This window comes from Pygocentrus nattereri, chromosome 4 (assembly GCF_015220715.1).
Source record: "Pygocentrus nattereri isolate fPygNat1 chromosome 4, fPygNat1.pri, whole genome shotgun sequence".
NCBI lineage: Eukaryota > Metazoa > Chordata > Actinopteri > Characiformes > Serrasalmidae > Pygocentrus > Pygocentrus nattereri.
In genome coordinates this window covers 44,536,018-44,555,490 of record NC_051214.1, presented here as the reverse complement: position 1 = coordinate 44,555,490, position 19,473 = coordinate 44,536,018, and the positions used below count along the sequence as shown (strand labels likewise).

The 19,473-nt window shown below is 38.8% G+C and overlaps 1 protein-coding gene across 8 annotated transcripts in view; it reads left to right on the top strand.

Annotated features, from left to right (window-relative positions):
* Nucleotides 1–17,660, top strand: part of LOC108444009 (T-lymphoma invasion and metastasis-inducing protein 2) — a 76,838-nt gene extending 59,178 nt beyond the window's left edge. For 5 of the 8 annotated variants that reach the window (XM_037538212.1, XM_037538210.1, XM_037538206.1 and 2 more), the window contains 16 exons: nucleotides 188–292; nucleotides 1,180–1,258; nucleotides 2,317–2,406; nucleotides 3,893–4,120; nucleotides 5,031–5,116; nucleotides 7,877–8,065; nucleotides 9,085–9,153; nucleotides 9,264–9,389; nucleotides 10,397–10,505; nucleotides 10,662–10,841; nucleotides 11,027–11,145; nucleotides 12,316–12,424; nucleotides 12,538–12,596; nucleotides 12,968–13,061; nucleotides 13,214–13,301; nucleotides 15,648–17,660. In XM_037538212.1, coding sequence (XP_037394109.1) covers nucleotides 188–292; nucleotides 1,180–1,258; nucleotides 2,317–2,406; nucleotides 3,893–4,120; nucleotides 5,031–5,116; nucleotides 7,877–8,065; nucleotides 9,085–9,153; nucleotides 9,264–9,389; nucleotides 10,397–10,505; nucleotides 10,662–10,841; nucleotides 11,027–11,145; nucleotides 12,316–12,424; nucleotides 12,538–12,596; nucleotides 12,968–13,061; nucleotides 13,214–13,301; nucleotides 15,648–16,194 — 2,277 coding nt within the window. In that variant the 3' untranslated portion in view covers nucleotides 16,195–17,660. The remainder of the gene's footprint in view (nucleotides 1–187; nucleotides 293–1,179; nucleotides 1,259–2,316; nucleotides 2,407–3,892; nucleotides 4,121–5,030; nucleotides 5,117–7,876; nucleotides 8,066–9,084; nucleotides 9,154–9,263; nucleotides 9,390–10,396; nucleotides 10,506–10,661; nucleotides 10,842–11,026; nucleotides 11,146–12,315; nucleotides 12,425–12,537; nucleotides 12,597–12,967; nucleotides 13,062–13,213; nucleotides 13,302–15,647) is intronic. The other 3 variants (XM_037538213.1, XM_037538209.1, XM_037538211.1) reach the window with 2 other exon arrangements.
* Nucleotides 17,661–19,473: the final 1,813 nt, after the last annotated feature.

Here is a 19,473-nt window from a genome sequence, read left to right as displayed (position 1 = left end):
CCCTGAGGGAGATGCGGCTTAGATAGTGTGTGTGTGTTACCAAGCTAACGTTGTGCAAACTGCATGCCTAAATGATTGCAAACTTATTCAAACATGTCTTGGCTAATCAACTATATTTGAGATAAATGAGAAATTTAAAAAGAGGACTGGCTAATCTTGGACTCTGTCTGGCTGTGTGGTGTTGCAGGGGAGACAGTTGGACCCAGTGTTCCATTGCTTACGTGTGAAGAGGCATTTGGGTCAGGACATCGAGTCCTTCACTCCAGCTTCCACTGATCTACTGAGAGAGCTAGTAAGACGTGTTCTCTTTTGCACACACACACACACACACACACACACACACTCACACTATATATCATATACTGTACTGCTCACAAGTCAGAGGCCATGCTTTTATTTACTTTCTAGCCAAAAAGGCCATCAATTACAAGTTAGTCATTTTTTTGCGTCAGGAATAAGAGCAGAAAGCATACAGTCGTATCCAAATTTCAAAAGAAATGTTTTAGTTTAAATGAGTTAACACAACCTCTACAGAGAACACATTTAATTTGCCATTTATACAAATTTTAGTGCACAATGTCTATTTATTTAGAGATTAACAAATTGGAAAAAAAATAAAATATAAAATATGCTCATAAATTTTACATAGGTGCATATGTTAACTTTAGCAAATAAATTGTGCATTAAAATGAGCAGAGGTGTGTTCTCAAACATACAGTATATGTACAACTGTATATTTAACAGAAAATTACACAAAAGCCTCAATATGTGAATGCAGTACTAATTTTTCAGGATTTAATGTCCACTCTGTTGTTACAGCTTCTGTTCTCTTCGGGAGAGTCACTTAGGTTTTAAATAAATCTGCAGGGATTTTTTTCCAACTTCAGGCTTAGAAGTTGGAATCATTTTCAGCTTTTCATGATTCAAGTAATCTAACACATTCAGTGATATTGAAGTCTGGACTTTGGGATGGACAATCCACTCAAAAAGTTTTATATACATTCTACTTAAGCATTTTCTATGTATTTTCTAAATATTTTCTAAATACAGTATTCTGTATTGTAAAGTGTTACATAAATGTTACACCAGTGACACCAGTTAGATAATATTTCATTCAGGTATAAAGTTTAATTGAATGTTATGTATGTGACTCCAATGTGTGCTTTGTTTTTCATTCAGGTGTTTGATGAGCTTGAGGTTTGTCCTCTTAACGTGTTCATCTTAAACATGTCACGTCCTAACACAGCCACGGATTTTGGTGAGTTGCAGCACACGGAGTGGCATATATGTAGTGTATTTATGGCATACAACGTTTTCTGGACACACAATATGTATATATTCATATATGTAAATAGTGGGTTTTCGTTCAGCAAAGCAAAATTGTTCTCACAACTTTTTCAACATATTCAAATCACAGTGAAGCATCTGCTCTCCTGCTTACAGACACAAACATTGTATGGACTGAAATTCAGAAGTTTAACAGACTTTCCCTGCTTGTTTGAATGAGCTACAGTTGTATGCAAAGTTTGGCACCCCTGGTCAAATGATAAGTGAACACATCCTCTACAGAGAACACACTTCTGCGGATTTTAATGCACAGTTACGGTTTATTTGCTGAATTAATCATAGTAGACAAAATATTGAATATAAAGTGTGGCGCATGCAACGGTTACGACTTATTTTTGCTATTTTGAACAGCAAATATATAGAAATTATGTACTAAATTTTGTTGAGAACTACCATGTAAAAGTTTGCAGACACATATGCTGAGATAAGCAACTTTTATTAAGGGCAAATCCAGGGTCGTGGTCATGACATACCCGGTTCATATTGCCAGCACAGATAGATTGAGGGACAGACATGACGAAATACAAACAAATCCAAACTAAACAAACAGCACGTCAGAACAGGCTTACAAACAATTCAAACAAGGACCAGCAAGACAAACAAAGACCAACAACCAGACAGGGGAAAACACAGGGCTTAAATACATGAGGGTAAACGAGGGACAGGTGGAGACAATCAGGGGTGGAGTCACGAAACAAGAGGGCAGGACTGAAAACCAAAACAAAGCACATGGACAGGACTGGGATGGGCCAATCGTGACACATTTGTATATGACTGAGATATTTTGTTGAGAAACAAATAAAATGTAAAGCGTGTTTCAAAGTGTAAATGTAATGGAGACCAAGGAGAATTAAACAGGATTCAGATGCTCCAGCACTGGATGTTTACACCGTAAAAAGCACCAGCTTAGTTGTGGTCTTGGATCTCTTGAGAGCGAAGCAGTGAATCTCACTCTATCTACATCTGCAGGGTTTGCAGTAACGGGGCATGTGGACGGCTTAAGGCGAAGCCACGTCTACGTTAGTGAGGTGCATCCAGAAGGCCTGGCATTCACTGAAGGTAACTCATCTCTACAGTCCAACCTGTGGTTCTAAATTTACGATCTCTACAAGTGGATGATGTATTATGTGATAATATCCCCCAGATTATATTGATGTGATGAATTTGGTGTGAGGTTTGATTCAGCAGGTGACTTCGGGTTCAGGGGTCAGAAAAAGCAAGAAATAAAAATGTGCCTCTTTCCTTAACTTCTGATTTGAAAGGGAAACTTGCCAAGTGAGAAGGTTTCACAAGTGGTGGTGAAAGGAACCAGGGGTTGCATTATCTATAACACCAAAATGGCCAAATGTATACATTTATTTACTATCCAAAACTACCAGTGAACCTAGATGAGTCTTCTGAGTTTTTATATGGAATGTTGATTTTAAAATGCATGTTTTTTTAAAAATACATTTTTATTTTTAGGCTAAAACTTTTATAAGAATCTAGCTTTAAGAAACGTTAAACTCTTCAGTCATCTGGCTCCCATCACTGTCACTCTGAACTCACTGTGAATTCTGACTCGGTAAGTTTCTCTAAATGGAGCATTTCTTGTTAAATCACAATGTGAATAATCTTAATAAAATAATAATGCAGACCTTTCTGTTCTAAGAACACTTCAAAGAAGAAGTGTTCTTCTTTAACAAAAAGTTATTAAATACTTAAATAGTTCTAAAGTAGAAAATCTTACAGTGTATTACTTTATGTTGGCTTGAAAGAGTTGACAATATACTAAAACTGTAATTTGTTATAATAATAAAAACACTCTGATAAAAGGTAGCATTCACTTAGGCACTGCTAAAGCAGGTCATAGCTAAAGTTGGTTTATAATATACATTACTACACATATTACTAACCTGCCATTAAGTTCTTAAAATCTGCGTTTTTTCCAAACTTTTGGTAAAGTTTGACTATTTTTCCTCCAGTTGACAAATCCAAAGCATGGTGCCTTATTAATGGTTTATTTTTTGATGATTTATTTATGTAGATAGTATAACCTTTTTACTGTACGTCTTAAATGGCCCATCTTCATGGGAAAAAATGTTTTTACTGTTGTTAAAGTTTCAAAATGTACCGTTTACTCCTCAGTCCATACAGTCCGTATAGAATATAAAGTCCATATAGACTATACAGTCCGACCGTTTAGAACTCACTGTTAAGATATAATTAAATCCAGTTTAGTTCTGTCCTTTCACTCAGCACAAACTGCTTTTTGAATGACGTACAGTACAGGGCAGCCAATCAGAAGAGAGCTCATTTACTTATATCAGTATTAAAGGCAAAACAGCCTGCTTACTTCTAAGATGAAATAATTAAAATGTTCATGAAAAAATGAATTTTGTCTCTTTTTGGTATGTAAACCCATACAATTGGTATAAGTGAACTTAAAATACAAGAACAATGGAGGATAAGGGTTCTTTAAGGTCTGTTTAAAGTGAAAGTTGTAGTGAATAGTTCTCCTACTCTTTGATGAAGTGTGCTAAGTGGTGGTGTTTGCTGTGTGCAGGGCTCAGGGCTGGAGATGAGATCCTGGCTGTGAACGGTGTGAGTGTGTCTACTCTGGACCTGGGCCTCATACATACATTCTTCAGTCAGAACACCCTGCGGCTGGTCCTGCGGCGTGAAGAGCCCATCTCAGATGACCAGGGCAGCGTCTGGCCTGAGTGTGACCCCACTGACCCCTACTGCCCTCCTCCACCCCCCAACCACAGCCATGCACAGCTGGGTTCCTCAGGTATGACATCAGGGGCTTCAAAAGGCTTCAAAAGTCCACTCTGTCATCAGGTTTATATCCATAGTATATACACTTACACTAGTGTTAAAAAGTTTGGCATCACTTGATATTTAATAATTCATATTCAATAGTAACTTTCACAGTGTAGACTGAAATGGTATAAATTAGACACAAAAATTTGGCCAAATCAGCAGTTTGTTATTTTAACAGCGGGGCTTTTGCAGACATTCTAATTTTGTCTTATTTATAGTGCCAGTGAACTGAACTGGACGCTGCGCTTTACTCAGAGGCATGTACGTTTCTGTTTTGGAGTAATGCCAGGGTTTGTGAAGAGAGAGAGAACAGGCTGAATGAATTGCCTCTGCATTCAAGACCATTAATGAAATCGGATCAGTGCTGGTTTACAGCAGACAAGTACACTTAGTGTCCAGATGCCACACCAGGGGCCGTCTAAACTGTTTCTAACAGCTATCTCAGCTTCTCCCACCCTCACTCAATCAAATTAACCCGACTAAACTCTAAGGGCTGCCTCCCCAAACCCAAATTAAGCCCTAAACCTGGACTAAAAAAAAGCTTTTCAGTGCTTGCCATTGCAGTTTATTTGCATAGCATAAGTCAAATATTAAGTATTCAACAACAACTTATAACTCACCAATAGGAATAGTAGAAGGTTTTTATTTCATATGCATATGGTATATAGTAACAATACTACTATTACTGACGGGGCTCCAGGAACACAGCCTGTGATTCAAGCCACATCACATGTTACTCTAGGACTGTAAAACTGCACAAACTGCGGATTCGTACTGGATTAAAATCTCTCGACAATAAATGAATGAAGAAAAGTTTTAAAATGAATAACTGAATAATAATCTTGCATTTTGTTTTCCTCTCGTTTTCTCCCTCTCAGACGTGTGTCAGTTCCTGGAGGTTCCAGGAGATTCGGTGGTGCCTCTTTCTGAGGAGGTGCGTGATAAGGCCGAGGCCTGCAGAAAGGTAAGCTGGAGGAGTGTGAGGCAGGGCTGAGGGTTATCTCTATGCTGGGAGGGGATGTGGGGAGGGAGCGTGTGATGTTAGAGTGCCTGGTGAAGGCTGGTTTACTCTGAGTGTCAGGAGGTCAGATGGACGGTGAAGCAGGACAAGAGAAATTCCACAGCTCTTACTGTACGTTTGGTACTGTCAGATGCAGAGTTTGCCTTCATTCACATTAGATGAAGCTTCAGGCCAGAAACCTATGAACACAAGCATAAGCAACAGACTGCTAACAGACTGCAAGTGCATGGGTTTATCATTTCTATACACTACTGTTCAAAAGCATCAATGGGTGCAATAATATAAGACCAATTTGTTTGCAGATAAATATATAAAATGATTCTGAAATGCTTATCTTGTGCAAGTGCACAGCATTCATGTAATTAGTAGGACACTAGGGAGCTGTAAATAAAAAATGAAAAAATGTTAGAAGATCCAAAATGATGAACAGAGCTGTAGAAGACTCTAAAATGACTGAGCGAAAAGCCCTGAAAATGAAACTAATTTGAATTCCAAAAGTGGAGATCAAATCTTCAGGCAGATAACATGACAAAATTTTGTATAAATACATAATTACAATATATTATTAATCATTTATCAGTATTTACATACACCGAACAGTCTTAACACCGAAAAACTGGTGCATTAAATTTACACGGTTCAAATGTGACAGTCATCACACCTGAATAATGTATGTTCAACACAAGAAACTCAAATATAGCAGTTTTGCTGATGTAACATATTTTTTGTGAGCAGACATGGGCCTTTTTTCAGTGTACTATTCATAAAATAATAAGAATACTAATACTACTAAAATTGCACATGATTCCAAACTTTTGAATGAGAAGTGGAAGAGGGCAGACTTTCATTTGAAATGTTTTTGAGGATTCAAATTCTGTAAAATATTGCTTTTGTTCATCTAAACGTGCTTTGAACTGTTTCACTCAGACTATTTGAGTCAAATATAAACAGTTCAATTGCTTGGAGTTGAAGTTACATTAAGTGTTTTTTTTAATTGAGCTGTTTTTTTTTTTTTTTAATTGTGTTTTTTTAAATTGAGCTGAACCATTTTTACACTGCACTGTCAGTAAAAACGTATTGTACAGGTACATTGTTGTTCACCAATGTATAAACAATGAAAATGTATTCTGTATTAAATGTGCTCTAACAGCTACATTGGTCTTACGGTGCAAAAGTGTTTTTAAATATGTTTTTAAGGTGCACTGGACATAAGTTAACCCATCCTCCACAGAGAACACACTCGTGTACAGTTTAACCCTTTAAATGGCCAGGGACCACCGGCAGGTTCAAAGATTTATTACACACTTCTATAACCTAAAAATAGCTCAACTGGTTTGTATTGAAGTCACTGTAGTTACTGAATATTAAGTGTTAGTATGTAATAAACCTGGGATTTTAAGGGTTAATGCACATTTACTGTTTATTTGCTGAATTTCATATGTTGGGGAAAAAAATAAAACATAAAATGTGGCTGGTGCAAAAGTTATGACGCATTTCATATGATGTTTGTCCTGTAACTAAAGAGTGTGCACATATTACGTAACACAATTACTACCAAAAGTAAATAAACTAATTGATAAAGCTGAATTGACGTGACATATTTTATTCATTTGGAAATGATACCCACATTTTAAGCCAAATAACTTTAGTGCATCACTTTTTTTCAGTGTACTCCTCTGGGCCTGTGGAAGTGTTGTTCCTTTGTGAATTGGGGCTTAAAATATGTGCTATTATGACCTTTTCTCTTTGTCTTTATGACCTTTTCTACCTTTGGATTTGTGAATATAATACTTAAGAAAAACACAATCGTTTTCTCTTTTTTTTTCTTCATAATAGTCTATAATTAAAGCGTCGGCCCTGAAAAGATCACATTACAGAATGATTTACTGCAGATAATACAATAACCTTCACAGACACATGTCTGTACGTGAAGCTAGCCATTCCTGGCTTCGCTTTGATTATACTGTTCACATAACCAAGCTTTTTTTAACTTGTAACAATTTTCATTTTACTCTAATTTGATATATTTTCCGCAATTTTCTATCTTTGTTGTTTTTTTTCTCAAGCTTGTATTGTTATAGAGCAGCTCCACAGCGCAGTACAGAGTCCTCTCTGGGGAATTTATCAGTGTGTCAGCACTTTATTACTCGCTGGCAGGACAGATTATGATGACAAATGGCTGGAATTCTGTTTGAGACGCTGCAGTTTACACGCGGCGCTGAAGGTGGACTGCATGTGTCTCTGAGATAAAGCTCCAGAAGCTCATTCTCATTCACTGGACCTTCAGCTCTGCAGCCATACAGGTTTACTTTTTCTGAGACCACACTTGTTTATATAGGCTAATAGCTGAAAACAGCAGCAGCAGCCATGTTAAAGCCCAAATTTGTCTGCATTTGGTCCACAAATGTTTATCAGTAATGTCTTTGGTCCACACAGTTTTGATAATGCTGTGTAATAATAACATATTCTCACTGCCCCCTAGTGTGCGTGTGCTCACTAGAGTGTATGTGGTGTTTCAGTTCATGGACGGGTTAAATGCAGAGGTGAAATTTCCCCATTGTGGGACTAATAAGGGTCACTTAATCTTAATCTTAATCTTAATATCTGTGTTGAATTTTGAAGGTACTGATGAAAGATGTCCATGTGCTTCAGATCTGTAAAAGATCCTGTATGACAGTAGATGTTCCTCCTTCTGTTCTTCAGAGTGTGGAGACAACATGCACGCTGTACCAGCCCTTCCCAGAAGATCCAGGCCTGTCTGTGGACGGCTATAGAAACCCGTACTCCACCGACAGCGGCCCTGCTAGGGGCAGCCCGCGACACATGTCCGTGACCGAGAGACTGCACAAGGTCATTCAGGAGCTGGTGGACACAGAGAAGTCGTACGTGAAGGTATGACGTCAGATCATGCTTGGTTGCTCAACACAAGGCCTGCAGTCATTTATCTCCCATCCTGTTTTCCTTATGACCTTCATATAGCTTCTATCAAATTATATGGATATATAAAATGAATGATATATGATGTATGGATCATTCTACCAAAGTGGTTCAAAGTCACAGTGGAAAATACATTTTAGACTTTAGACTAAAATTCTTGTACTTTGAGTGACCCTGTACATTAATTATGCATATTTTATTAAAATAAATGTTTAAACATTCCATTTTGTCACTGACAAAACAATAATAACACTACAGAAACTTTAGCAAATGCAGAACCGTGACCATTCTTAATGTTCCACACTCATTTTCAGACTTTGGGACATCTTTACTTTAAAACAATGGGCTCTAACTACTCACCATGTGGCCACAGAGACAGTCTCACTTCCTGCTCTAAAATGCAGGGGGGTGGCTAAATAAGACTCCGCCTATGAACTAAAACTCTGTGAAATCTCTAAAAATTAGTTTAATAATTATCTTTAAAATGTTTAGTCTGCCAACAGTATACGGATAAAAGAGAGACAAAAACAGTATTTATAGATTTATCTTTAAATCTTACTGTGTTGTGATAATGATAATTTGGACACTTAAATTGGGACGTGTTATTAAAGTCTATTTTAAATTAATTTAAATCATGTATGTTTGTTTTTACATCATTGTATATGCAAAAAATATTTAATCACTTAAAATTTTTCAAGTTGGGTTGCTGTCGTGTCGTGTTTGTGAGAACCTTTTGGGATATCAGTATGGAAAAAATCTTATATTCCATATTAGGATGGCAGTTAACATATTGTGCAGTGTTATTGGACATACGACTCGACTGTACAGCTTGACTATATAGCAATGGCCAAGGGCCCTATGGCTAATTAATTGACACGTGGCATAATTGTAGCTAAACCTCTTGTGTGGTTACTGTACAGGCTGTTTTCATACACAGTCTATACAATATACATCTCTGTCTGTGTTGTTTTAAGGACTTAGGTTGTCTGTTTGAGATCTATCTGAAGCCTTTAGAGAGACAGACGTTCCTCAGCCATGGAGAGGTAAGTAACACCTGTCCTACAAAGCACCAGAGTGCATTTACACACAGATAAATAAACTAAGACCTTGAGTTTTATCAGCTTCAGCTGAAGTTCTCTGTTCTTCCCACTAGATGGAGTCTCTGTTCGGCAGTCTGCCGGAGATGCTGGACTTCCAGAGGATTTTCCTGCAGACACTGGAGGAGAGAACCACCTCATCTCCAGACTTCAGGACACTGGAGACACCAGAGCAGCTTAGGGTAATCCAGAGTATAAACCTTCATGAATTGCATATATACCTACACATAATCAGTCAATCACAGGAGGGTAGCAAGTGGGGGCAGTGGACTTCCGACTGGCTAGAGCTTCAGTTCCTTTATCATGTTAAAGTTACAGTGATTCTCTATTTTCGCAGACAGAATGAGGTGCTTATGGGGGAAATAATATAGTACTATTTTGCTAAAACACTGGCTGCTGCTGTTGTTATTGGAGTTAAGTAAGACAGTTTTCATCATTATTGCAATAAATTACATAATGTTACGTCAGATTATGCTTTTATAGCCATATCATGGATATCATCCGCACTTAAATGAAACAATTACCACTTTTTCATAATCGCTGTGTTAATAGGAACCAGATGTTTGAAACAATCTCGAAACAAAAATGTAAAATGTATTTTTAAAATATGTTAATAGCAGAGAGGTACATGTAGGTTTACTGGTGGTTTTGGAATGTAAATAAAATGGCTGTATTTGTGTTGTAGACATTGTGATCCCTGGTTCCCATCCCCACCACCACTGTAAAGACATCAATGAAGACTCTCTAGAATGGAACATTTTCACATCAAACCACTCAGAATAATTTTGTTTGCATAACTATTTTAAAAATGGTACATTGAACTGCATATTCCATTAGATAGAGAGCACAACTAGTCCTGTTTAACTGGATTTAGTGCAGGGCAGTGGGAAAAACACAAAATAAAATTCCTAAATTTTATAGGCTTATTATTCAGTAATAACTTTGCCTACAGTGCAAACTGGCTGATTTATTCGTAGGTTATAGAAGTAAGGAATAAAAGTTAGGACCTGCCAGAAGCTCTTGGTCATTCAAGGTGTTAAATGGGGCACTGTTGGTTCTTTTTTGTATGTTCCAACTTCACAGCTCAGAAAAACGGAATAATCATGTATTATATTGTGTTCGTGTACATTCATACACTTGACTTTCATGTGATGTAACTCTTATATGTTTTTTGTTTTCTTAAATGCAGAAACTTCTTTTCTCTCTGGGTGGATCCTTCCTGTACTACGCGGACCATTTTAAGCTCTACAGTGGCTTCTGTGCCAACCACATCAAAGTGCAGAAAGTTCTAGAACGAGGTAAACAATCTTGATCATCTTCATTGATACGTTCCTTCCAGTTCCAGCCAGTTGATTCACACATGTGAGTCAAATGAGAACAAAAGACGTTTCCATCAGAAATCCCATCATTGTTCTTCTCATTTCACCTTTTTGTTCCTGTGTCCATCTTCGCAGCAAAGACAGACCGGGCTTTCAAAGAGTTCCTGGAGGCGAGGAACCCCACCAAACAGCACTCGTCCACGCTGGAGTCCTACCTCATCAAGCCTGTGCAGAGAGTGCTTAAATACCCCCTGCTGCTGAAAGAGCTGGTATCCCTGACTGACCCCGACAGTGAGGAGCACAGCCACCTCACAGGTGACACATCACACTGTCTAAACCATTCAAACAGCGACCACCAGCAAACAAAATCGCGCTCTTTCCTATGTGCTTCTAGTAATGCATTTTCACAGTTGAAACATGACTTATTTCCATTTCCATTTCCATGATTTCATTTCCATTTCCATTGTGCCTAACATGCTAACTCTTCCATCCTGTTGCAGAAGCATTGAGGGCAATGGAGAAGGTGGCCAGCCACATCAATGAGATGCAGAAAATCTATGAAGATTATGGCACTGTGTTTGACCAGCTGGTGGCAGAGCAGAGCAGTACAGAGAAAGAGGTGTGTATAATCAGAATTATATAGACTATAGACTTTTATAGAGTAAAAATATCATATAAACAAAAACACAGAAACAAAGCTTCAGCTCAACTATAGTCGTTTTTCTTGCATTTCCAGCAGGAAACCTTCCTCAAGAGTGTAATATTTTCCTGTAAAATGCAAAGCTTTTCATTCTCCAGCTTGACTTTCCCGTTGCACCTTAAATGGTGCCTGAGGTGCCAGATTGTAACTGCTACGCCATTTAAGGTGGAACGGGAGAATTCGAACAAGAAGCTAGCAAACGAAAAGCTTACTTCAGTCTTGTGACTTTTTAGCGTTTGACAGTTTCCCATTGCAGATTAAAGTATCAGGAAACCAGCTGAGCGCTTCTAAATGAAAATAAGTCAGTTTGTCACCAAATTATCAATGTTTGCCTAAAGTCTCTCTCTTTGCCTTTTCATTAGCTACTAGTAAGGCTGTTCAAGGTTGTATGTGTTGCTATAGTGACCAGCAGTCTGTGTGACAACCTTCAGGGTTAAAGGCTGAATTAGCAGTTATATGTTAACTCCAACTTTTAGGACTAGTTGTTGTTAAACTGCGTTAAAACGATCAGCAGAGTTTTATTTTACTGTGAAGGAGGATTATTTTATTTTTAGCTAAAAATCTAATTCTGCTGTGGAGCCTCAACAGGGCAGTCAAAGATCTGCATGCAGCTTCAGAGTTGCCGAAATGTTGCCGACCCCTGACCGACATGTAAAAATGTAGAACATAAATGTAAAAATGTAAAATCTCTGTTTTCTTTTCGTTTAAACACAATTTAAAGCGAATTTACAAATTGTTGCTGTCCAAAGAAAAACAAGTAACTCCAAAATAGTAACTTTACAGGAAAAGGCAAAAACGTTCTTTACTTTTAATGTAAAATTTTATTTGAAGCAGTTTTGGGGCATTTCTCTTTGACCATGCCATCATGAATTTTTCAGACAATGTAAAGGACAGCAGCAGAGCACAAATTATGCAGAAAAAAATGTTTAGTTTTTTTTTTGGACAGTGAAAAAATAATTTTTCATTTGCATTTAACATACTGTGAAATATTGCACAATAAAGTGTAATGCGAACTTAAGTCATGGTTAGGATAATTGCACAGATAAAGTGTTAACAAAAAGTTAAATGACTGTAATATGTATCTCTCAGGTGACAGAAATTTCGATGGGAGAGTTCATCGTCCACAGCTCTGCGCTCTGGTTGAACCCCATGCCCTCGTTGGGCCGCATGAGGAAAGACCCTGAACTCACACTCTTCAGTGAGTATCACTGAGACTATAACTTAACAGTCCAGTTAACTGCTGTTCAAGACAAGTGAATATTTAATAAGTATTACGAAACACATGATAACAACTCATTTTATTTACCCCAGTCTTCAAGAGAGCAGTTATTTTGGTGTATCGTGAGAGCAGCAAGCTGAAGAAAAGGATGGTGAGTTTAAAAGACCTTAAGAAAAAACTTTGCATTCTGAGTGTTAAAGTAACAGTTTGATGAAAAAACTAATTTACACAATTGTATGCAAAAAAGATGAAAAAATACAGACAAAATTCAGGTTTTCATGACTGTTAGCAGCACAATGCACTTTTGTGTGAAACATAACAAAACTCAGTTTTATAGATAACAATATCATAAATGTCCTCAGTTTAGGTTTTAAGTAAGGACAAAACTGTAGATTTGAACTATCACTAAAACTATCACTGAACTTTCACTTTATTAAGTTTATTTGGAGTTTAATTTAATTAAGTGTATATTTAAGTTGAGTTGTCCTAACGTAGAGGTTTTGCTTTTCATATTTCCTGAAGCAGACTAGCTCCCGCTCCGGAGATCTGGACCCCTTTAAATTCCGCTGGCTCATTCCTGCCTCATCTGTACAGGTTCGCCCTGGAAACTCAGCAGGTGGGTGTTTATACAGGCCTGTCATTCACCACTATATTACAACATCAGGCATTAGTCAGTGCATTAGTGTTAACATCAGTGGTAACTGGCATTAGTTTATAGGCTCCAACACAGCTGCAGCTGCAGTCTAAGTGTTTTCCTCTCTTTTACAGGATCTGAGGATCCTTGTCTTTGGGAATTAGTTCACACTAAGTCGGAAGTGGAAGGAAGACCAGAAACAGTCTTCCAACTCTGCAGCAGGTAAAAGGGCTGGTTTCACATTTTAAAAAGAAAACTGGACAGCTAAAGATAAAAACAAACACAGTGAATATTAATATGACCGAAGCCGACTACAACTAGGTTTTATATGAAAGATGTACTTAGTACATACGTACAGTGGTGTGAAAAAGTGTTTGCCCCCTTCCGCATTTCCTGTTTTTTTGCATGTTTGTCACACTTAAGTGTTTCGGAACATCAAACCAATTTAAACAATAGTCAAGGACAACACAAGTAAACACAAAATGCAATTTGTAAATGAAGGTGTTTATTATTAAAGGAGAAAAAAAATCCAAACCATCATGGCCCTGTGTGAAAAAGTGATTGCCCCCTAAACCTAATAACTGGTTGGGCCACCCTTAGCAGCAACAACTGCAACCAAGCGTTTGCGATAACTTGCAATGAGTCTTTTACAGCGTTCTGGAGGAATTTTGGCCCACTCATCTTTGCAGAATTGTTCTAATTCAGTTACATTAGAGGGTTTTCGAGCATGAACGGCCTTTTTAAGGTCAGTCCACAACATCTCAATAGGATTCAGGTCAGGACTTTGGCTAGGCCACTCCAAAGTCTTCATTTTGTTTTTCTTCAGCCATTCAGTGGTGGACTTGCTGGTGTGTTTAGGATCATTGTCCTGCTGCAGAACCCAAGTTCGTTTCAGCTTGAGTTCACGAACAGATGGTCAGACATTCTCCTTCAGGATCTTTTGGTAGACAGCAGAATTCATAGTTCCATTTATCACAGCAAGTCTTCCAGGTCCTGACGCAGCAAAACAGCTCCAGACCATCACACTACCACCACCATATTTTACTGTTGGTATAATGTTCTTTTTCTGAAATGCAGTGTTCCTTTTACGCCAGATGTAATGGGACACACACCTTCCAAAGAGTTCCACTTTTGTCTCATCGGTCCACAGAATGTTTTCCCAAAAGTGTTGGGGATCATCAAGATGTGTTTTGGAAAAATTGAGACGAGCTTTAATGTTCTTTTTGCTCAGCAGTGGTTTTCTTCTTGGAACTCTGCCATGCAGGCCATTTTTGCCCAGTCTTTTTCTGATGGTGGAGGCATGAACGCTGACCTTAACTGAGGCAAGTGAGGCCTGCAGTTCTTTGGACGTTGTTGTGGGGTCTTTTGTGACCTCTTGGATGAGTCGTCGCTGCGCTCTTGGGGTAATTTTGGGCGGCCGGCCACTCCTGGGAAGGTTCACCACTGTTCCATGTCTTCGCCATTTGTGGATAATGGCTCTCACTGTGGTTCGCTGGATTCCCAAAGCTTTGGAAATGGCTTTATAACCCTTTCCAGACTGATAGATCTCAATTACTTTCTTTCTCAATTGTTCCTGAATTTCTTTGGATCTCGGCATGATGTGTAGCTTTTAAGGATCTTTTGGTGGACTTTACTGTGTCAGGCAGCTCCTATTTAAGTGATGTCTTGATTGAGAACAGGTGTGGCAATAATCAGGCCTGGGTGTGGCTAGAGAAATTGAACTCAGGTGTTAAAAACCACAGTTATAGTATGTTTTAACGAGGGGGGCAATCACTTTTTCACACAGGGCCATGATGGTTTGGATTTTTTTTCTCCTTTAATAATAAACACCTTCGTTTACAAATTGCATTTTGTGTTTACTTGTGTTGTCCTTGACTATTGTTTAAATTGGTTTGATGCTCCGAAACACTTAAGTGTGACAAACATGCAAAAAAACAGGAAATGAGGAAGGGGGCAAACACTTTTTCACACCACTGTATATATTTATATATGTGTGTGTGTGTGTGTGTGTGTGTGTGTGTGTGTGTGTGTGTGTGTGTGTGTGTGTGTGTGTTTGTGTACAGTGTATGTTCAAACCATTGAATGTTTTGTACATTTTTGTATTATTTACATGACTTACTATTACTTAGACTTAGCTCTGCCCATATACACTGTTTGTTTTGTTTAAGACTTGTTTGTTTACTACATAATTCCATATGTGTTTTGTGTCTTCGGTATTAATCTACAATGTGGAAATAATAAACATAAAGAAAAAGCACTGAATAAGAATGTGTCCAGACTTTTGACTGGTACTGAATGGATATCAGTTTTACAGGCACAGTAACAAAATAGACAGATGGTAATAGTTGGAAAATGGTCATGTAAATATGGCTATTTTTAGTACCTAAAATCACACAAATGGGAAAAAATAATATACAAGAAAAATGTAGGATGTGGGCCCTTAATAATTTAATAACTCTGAATCAGACCAAAATAATGAAATGGGATTAAATTGTTGTAAAATCTGAACCACATAATGAACCACAATAAACATTTCAATCATCTCATCTATTTGTTCTTTGTGTACAGTAGTTTGGAGAACAAGGCCAATGCAGTGAAGGCTGTCCGCTCCATCCTGAGAGAAAATTCCAAAAGGAATGTTCCAGCTGAAAGAGGATCCAGAGATAATCTGACGTTTCCCAGGAGGAGCCACCCAGCAGCAGTCAGAACCAGCTCCTGGCTCCAGAGGCTCCAGCCACAGTCAGATGGACTTAAGCGCAGTCCACTGGATTCAGAGGAGGGCAGACTTGGTGGAGATACACATTCAGAACCTGCATGTGCTCCAAGAAATGAAAGCTCCTCTCTTAGCAAGAGGGCCAGGCTGTGCTCCCTGACCGGCTCGCTGGAGGCTCAGCTTCAGAGGCTGAGCTTCATGGACCCACAGGAAGCCACCCACAAGGACTCCAGCGGCCTGCAATCCAGTCAGTTGACCCTGCTGGAGGATACATCTGCAGTGGACCTCAACTGCCTGCTGGCTAGAGACTGCAGCGTACAGAACCTGAACTCTGTCACAAATGAAGACTGCTTCTATGATACGGTCATGGGCATCCAGAAAGCTGCCATCCCCACATTGTAGATACATGAGGGGTCATCTGTTCTGGTCCAGGAGGGCTTTAGTCCAGCAGTTTGGGGATTTCCCTGCTCAAACATACACATATCCAATATTTCTTCTCTAAAAATTCCTCAGCTTCAAAATGAGCTATTTTTATAGAAGCACTTCAATTAAATTGAGCATCTGAAAGTAGACAATAATGCTCAAACTGTCCAAGCACTACACCACAGAAAGAAATACACAACTAATAGTATCACCTCTCAGTGTGACTGAATACTATTTAGATTTGAAAGATGACTTTTTTTATATACATCAAAATTCCTATTTGAAAAACTTTCCAAATTGCAAGAGGTGCAGTTTTAATCATTGCCTACATTATCAGGAGTATTTTCTTAGGTTTTAAGAAGGGAAGTTTAACTTAACAAAGAGCTGTAAACTGCCATAGATGAGTAAGACCTGATGGTTCCCAACCATCCCCTAGACCTCTAGACGGCCCACATTTTTCTTTCATCCCTGTGTCAAAATATGTGGACTATCTGGGCAGCTCTAGGGACCTGTTGTGAGAATCACTGAGTTAGACCCTTCAGAAGTAACCAGATAACCACATCTGGCCTTGCTAGACTTGTACTTGCCTTGGTCTTCACTTCTCCTGGACCAGAATTGCTGTAGAGGAACTGATACCTTGGCTTACCGAGAATACGCACAGCTTACATAACATTTATGATATTTGGCAGATACTCTAATCCTGAATAACCTAGAGCTTAACCATGTTACAGAGGATGTAGTGTTGGGAGTCTTGCCTAAGGACTCTTAGTGTAGAATAGAGAATGGAACCATTGGCCTTCATACAGCCCACTGTATGGAGGCCAATGGTGTTATCCTCTACGCTACATCACTGGCATGCTTTAGCATACGCTAATTTAGCCAGTGGCTTTTGCACAGATGCAGTGGACCTAAAGACATGACGGATTGGCCGATTACAGTGTAAACGCTGGTCCTCAAGCGCGCTGCCTTGCATTCTGAGCTCTACGAAACACACGTTGCCTTGATTAGCTTTCTTAACACAAGCCAAGAAGATTTGACATTTGTGAATACTGTGTCTTTATATTTATACTGCTTTCTGACAAAGGCTCTTCTTAGTTTAGGAACAGCTTGATTTAATCATGTTTTTACGAGCAGGAAGATTCTGAGAATATTTTCTAAGTTATAACTGTACATCTCCTTCGTGTAATTTGATTCAGTGTTGTTGTTTTTTTTTTTGCGATGGATGTAGCATGACTCTCATTTCTTAAGATAAATACCTTTTGGATATGTTTCTTTGTTGTTTACTGTAATTTACTGTATTTAAAGTACCTCCTGAACTATATTGTCTTTTGTAGTGTTACTTAATTTATTTGTAAAAATATGCTATATCCGCAACCTGGCCAGCTCTTGACCTTAAAATAAGCTTATATTGTAATATTTAATAAAATATCTCTTCTGCTCTTCCACTTCTGCTTCTTAACCAAGTCTCATTTTGCAAAGCTGCAGATTTGCTCTACATTACAGCTCGACCTGTGTGCCTTCCACCTGATGGGGGCTGATGAGAAATTAGATTGATTTCAAAGGGGGTGGAAGCGTACTGGCACACAGAGCTGTCTAATGAATGCTTTTATGCTGTATCTCTGGGTTAAGAAACACGCTGGATCTAACAGTTGGCTGCTCCTGTATGGAGGGAGAGAGAGAGAGAGAGAGAGAGAGAGAGAGGAACCCGAATGAATCATAATTATGGCTCTTTTCTTGAGTTCTTGCTTTGTTCAGGATGTCAGTGGGCGATGTTGGTGTGAGCGTGTTGGAGAGTGGGCATGGATAACAGCTCTCGGTTCCAGATGCTCTTTGTCACCTCTTTTTCAGGGAGAGGGAGAATAACCGTCATCTACAGCCAAGTAGGAAAAAACATTTCCCTCATAAAAAGAACTTAGCTGCACAATTTAAATCAAAAGCTTTACTGGAGCTGGATCAGTATTACCTGGGGAGGTTATTTTACTGTGATTAAGAAATTACTGACAAGATGTGCGACTTTAATCCAGTGTGAATCTGCGGTGCGTGCAGTTTTTACAGTCCGACTAATAAACGTGGGGTGTTTTTAATCCAGTATTAATCTTGGAAAAACAAGATCTCATTATTTTCTAAATACTAAGTCATAATACTGAGATAGTAAGTCAGTTATGATGCAGCATCTAATTTTGAGATATTAAATCTTATCCAATTATGAAAAAAATCTAAATAACTAGTAAGTCGCTATAATGAGTTAGCAAGTCATGCATATAATATAAAATCTGGTCATAACTGTTACAGTTGAGAAACATTCTCTGATTATGATGATAAAGACTGTAAGTCACAATAATGAGGTGGTGTCTTGTTATTATGAGCTATAAACAGTCTTATTTTGTGATAGAAATGAGGTTCCACATTATCCTGTGTAAATTGGCCAGTCACACACACACACACACACACACACACATCTTCTAAGCTGCATCTCCTTCTGGGTCACGGGGGGGATGCTGGAGCATATCCCAGCTGTCATTGGTAGGATACACTCTGGACAGGTCGCCAGTCCATCACAGGGCAGACAGAGACATACACATTCACTCACACCTACGGACAATTTAATTGGCCAATCAGAACTTCCCAAACTGCACATCTGATCATCCAATAGGGTTTAGGACACATAAAACTCTTTATAGACTAACTGGCAGTATTAAAGTCTCTAGAGAGAGAGCAAAGAACTCACTGGAACAGAATTCAGAGAAGGAAAAACACACTGTTGAGCGTGATGGCAGCAGTTCATGCGTTGCCACAGTAACACCTGTGTGGAGGAGCGCAGAGCCGGCCCACCACACTCACACTGAAATGCTGAATGAGGCTCCAGCCCCCAACATGCTGAAGAGAAGCCTCGGCTCTTCCTGCCCTCTATCTGCTTCACACTGAACTGACAGAGTAACTACAGAGAAACCAGGAGCTGCTCTCTCTCTCTCTCTCTCTCTCTCTCTTTCTCTCTTTCTCTCTCTTTATCCTTCTGCCTAGCTCTCTCTTCTAAAATCTCTTTCCCTTTCTCCCACTCTTCCTCTGTCTCACTTTCTCTCTCACTCTCTCTTACTCTCTCACTCACTCTCTCCCCTGCTCTTTTTAACTGTGTTTCTCTTATCCTTCACTCTCTCTTCCACATACTGTTTCTCTCACTCTTACACTCTTCTGCTCTCTTTTACTCTCTCTCTCTCTCTCTCTCTCTCTCTCTCTCTCTCTCTCTCTCTCTCTCTCTCT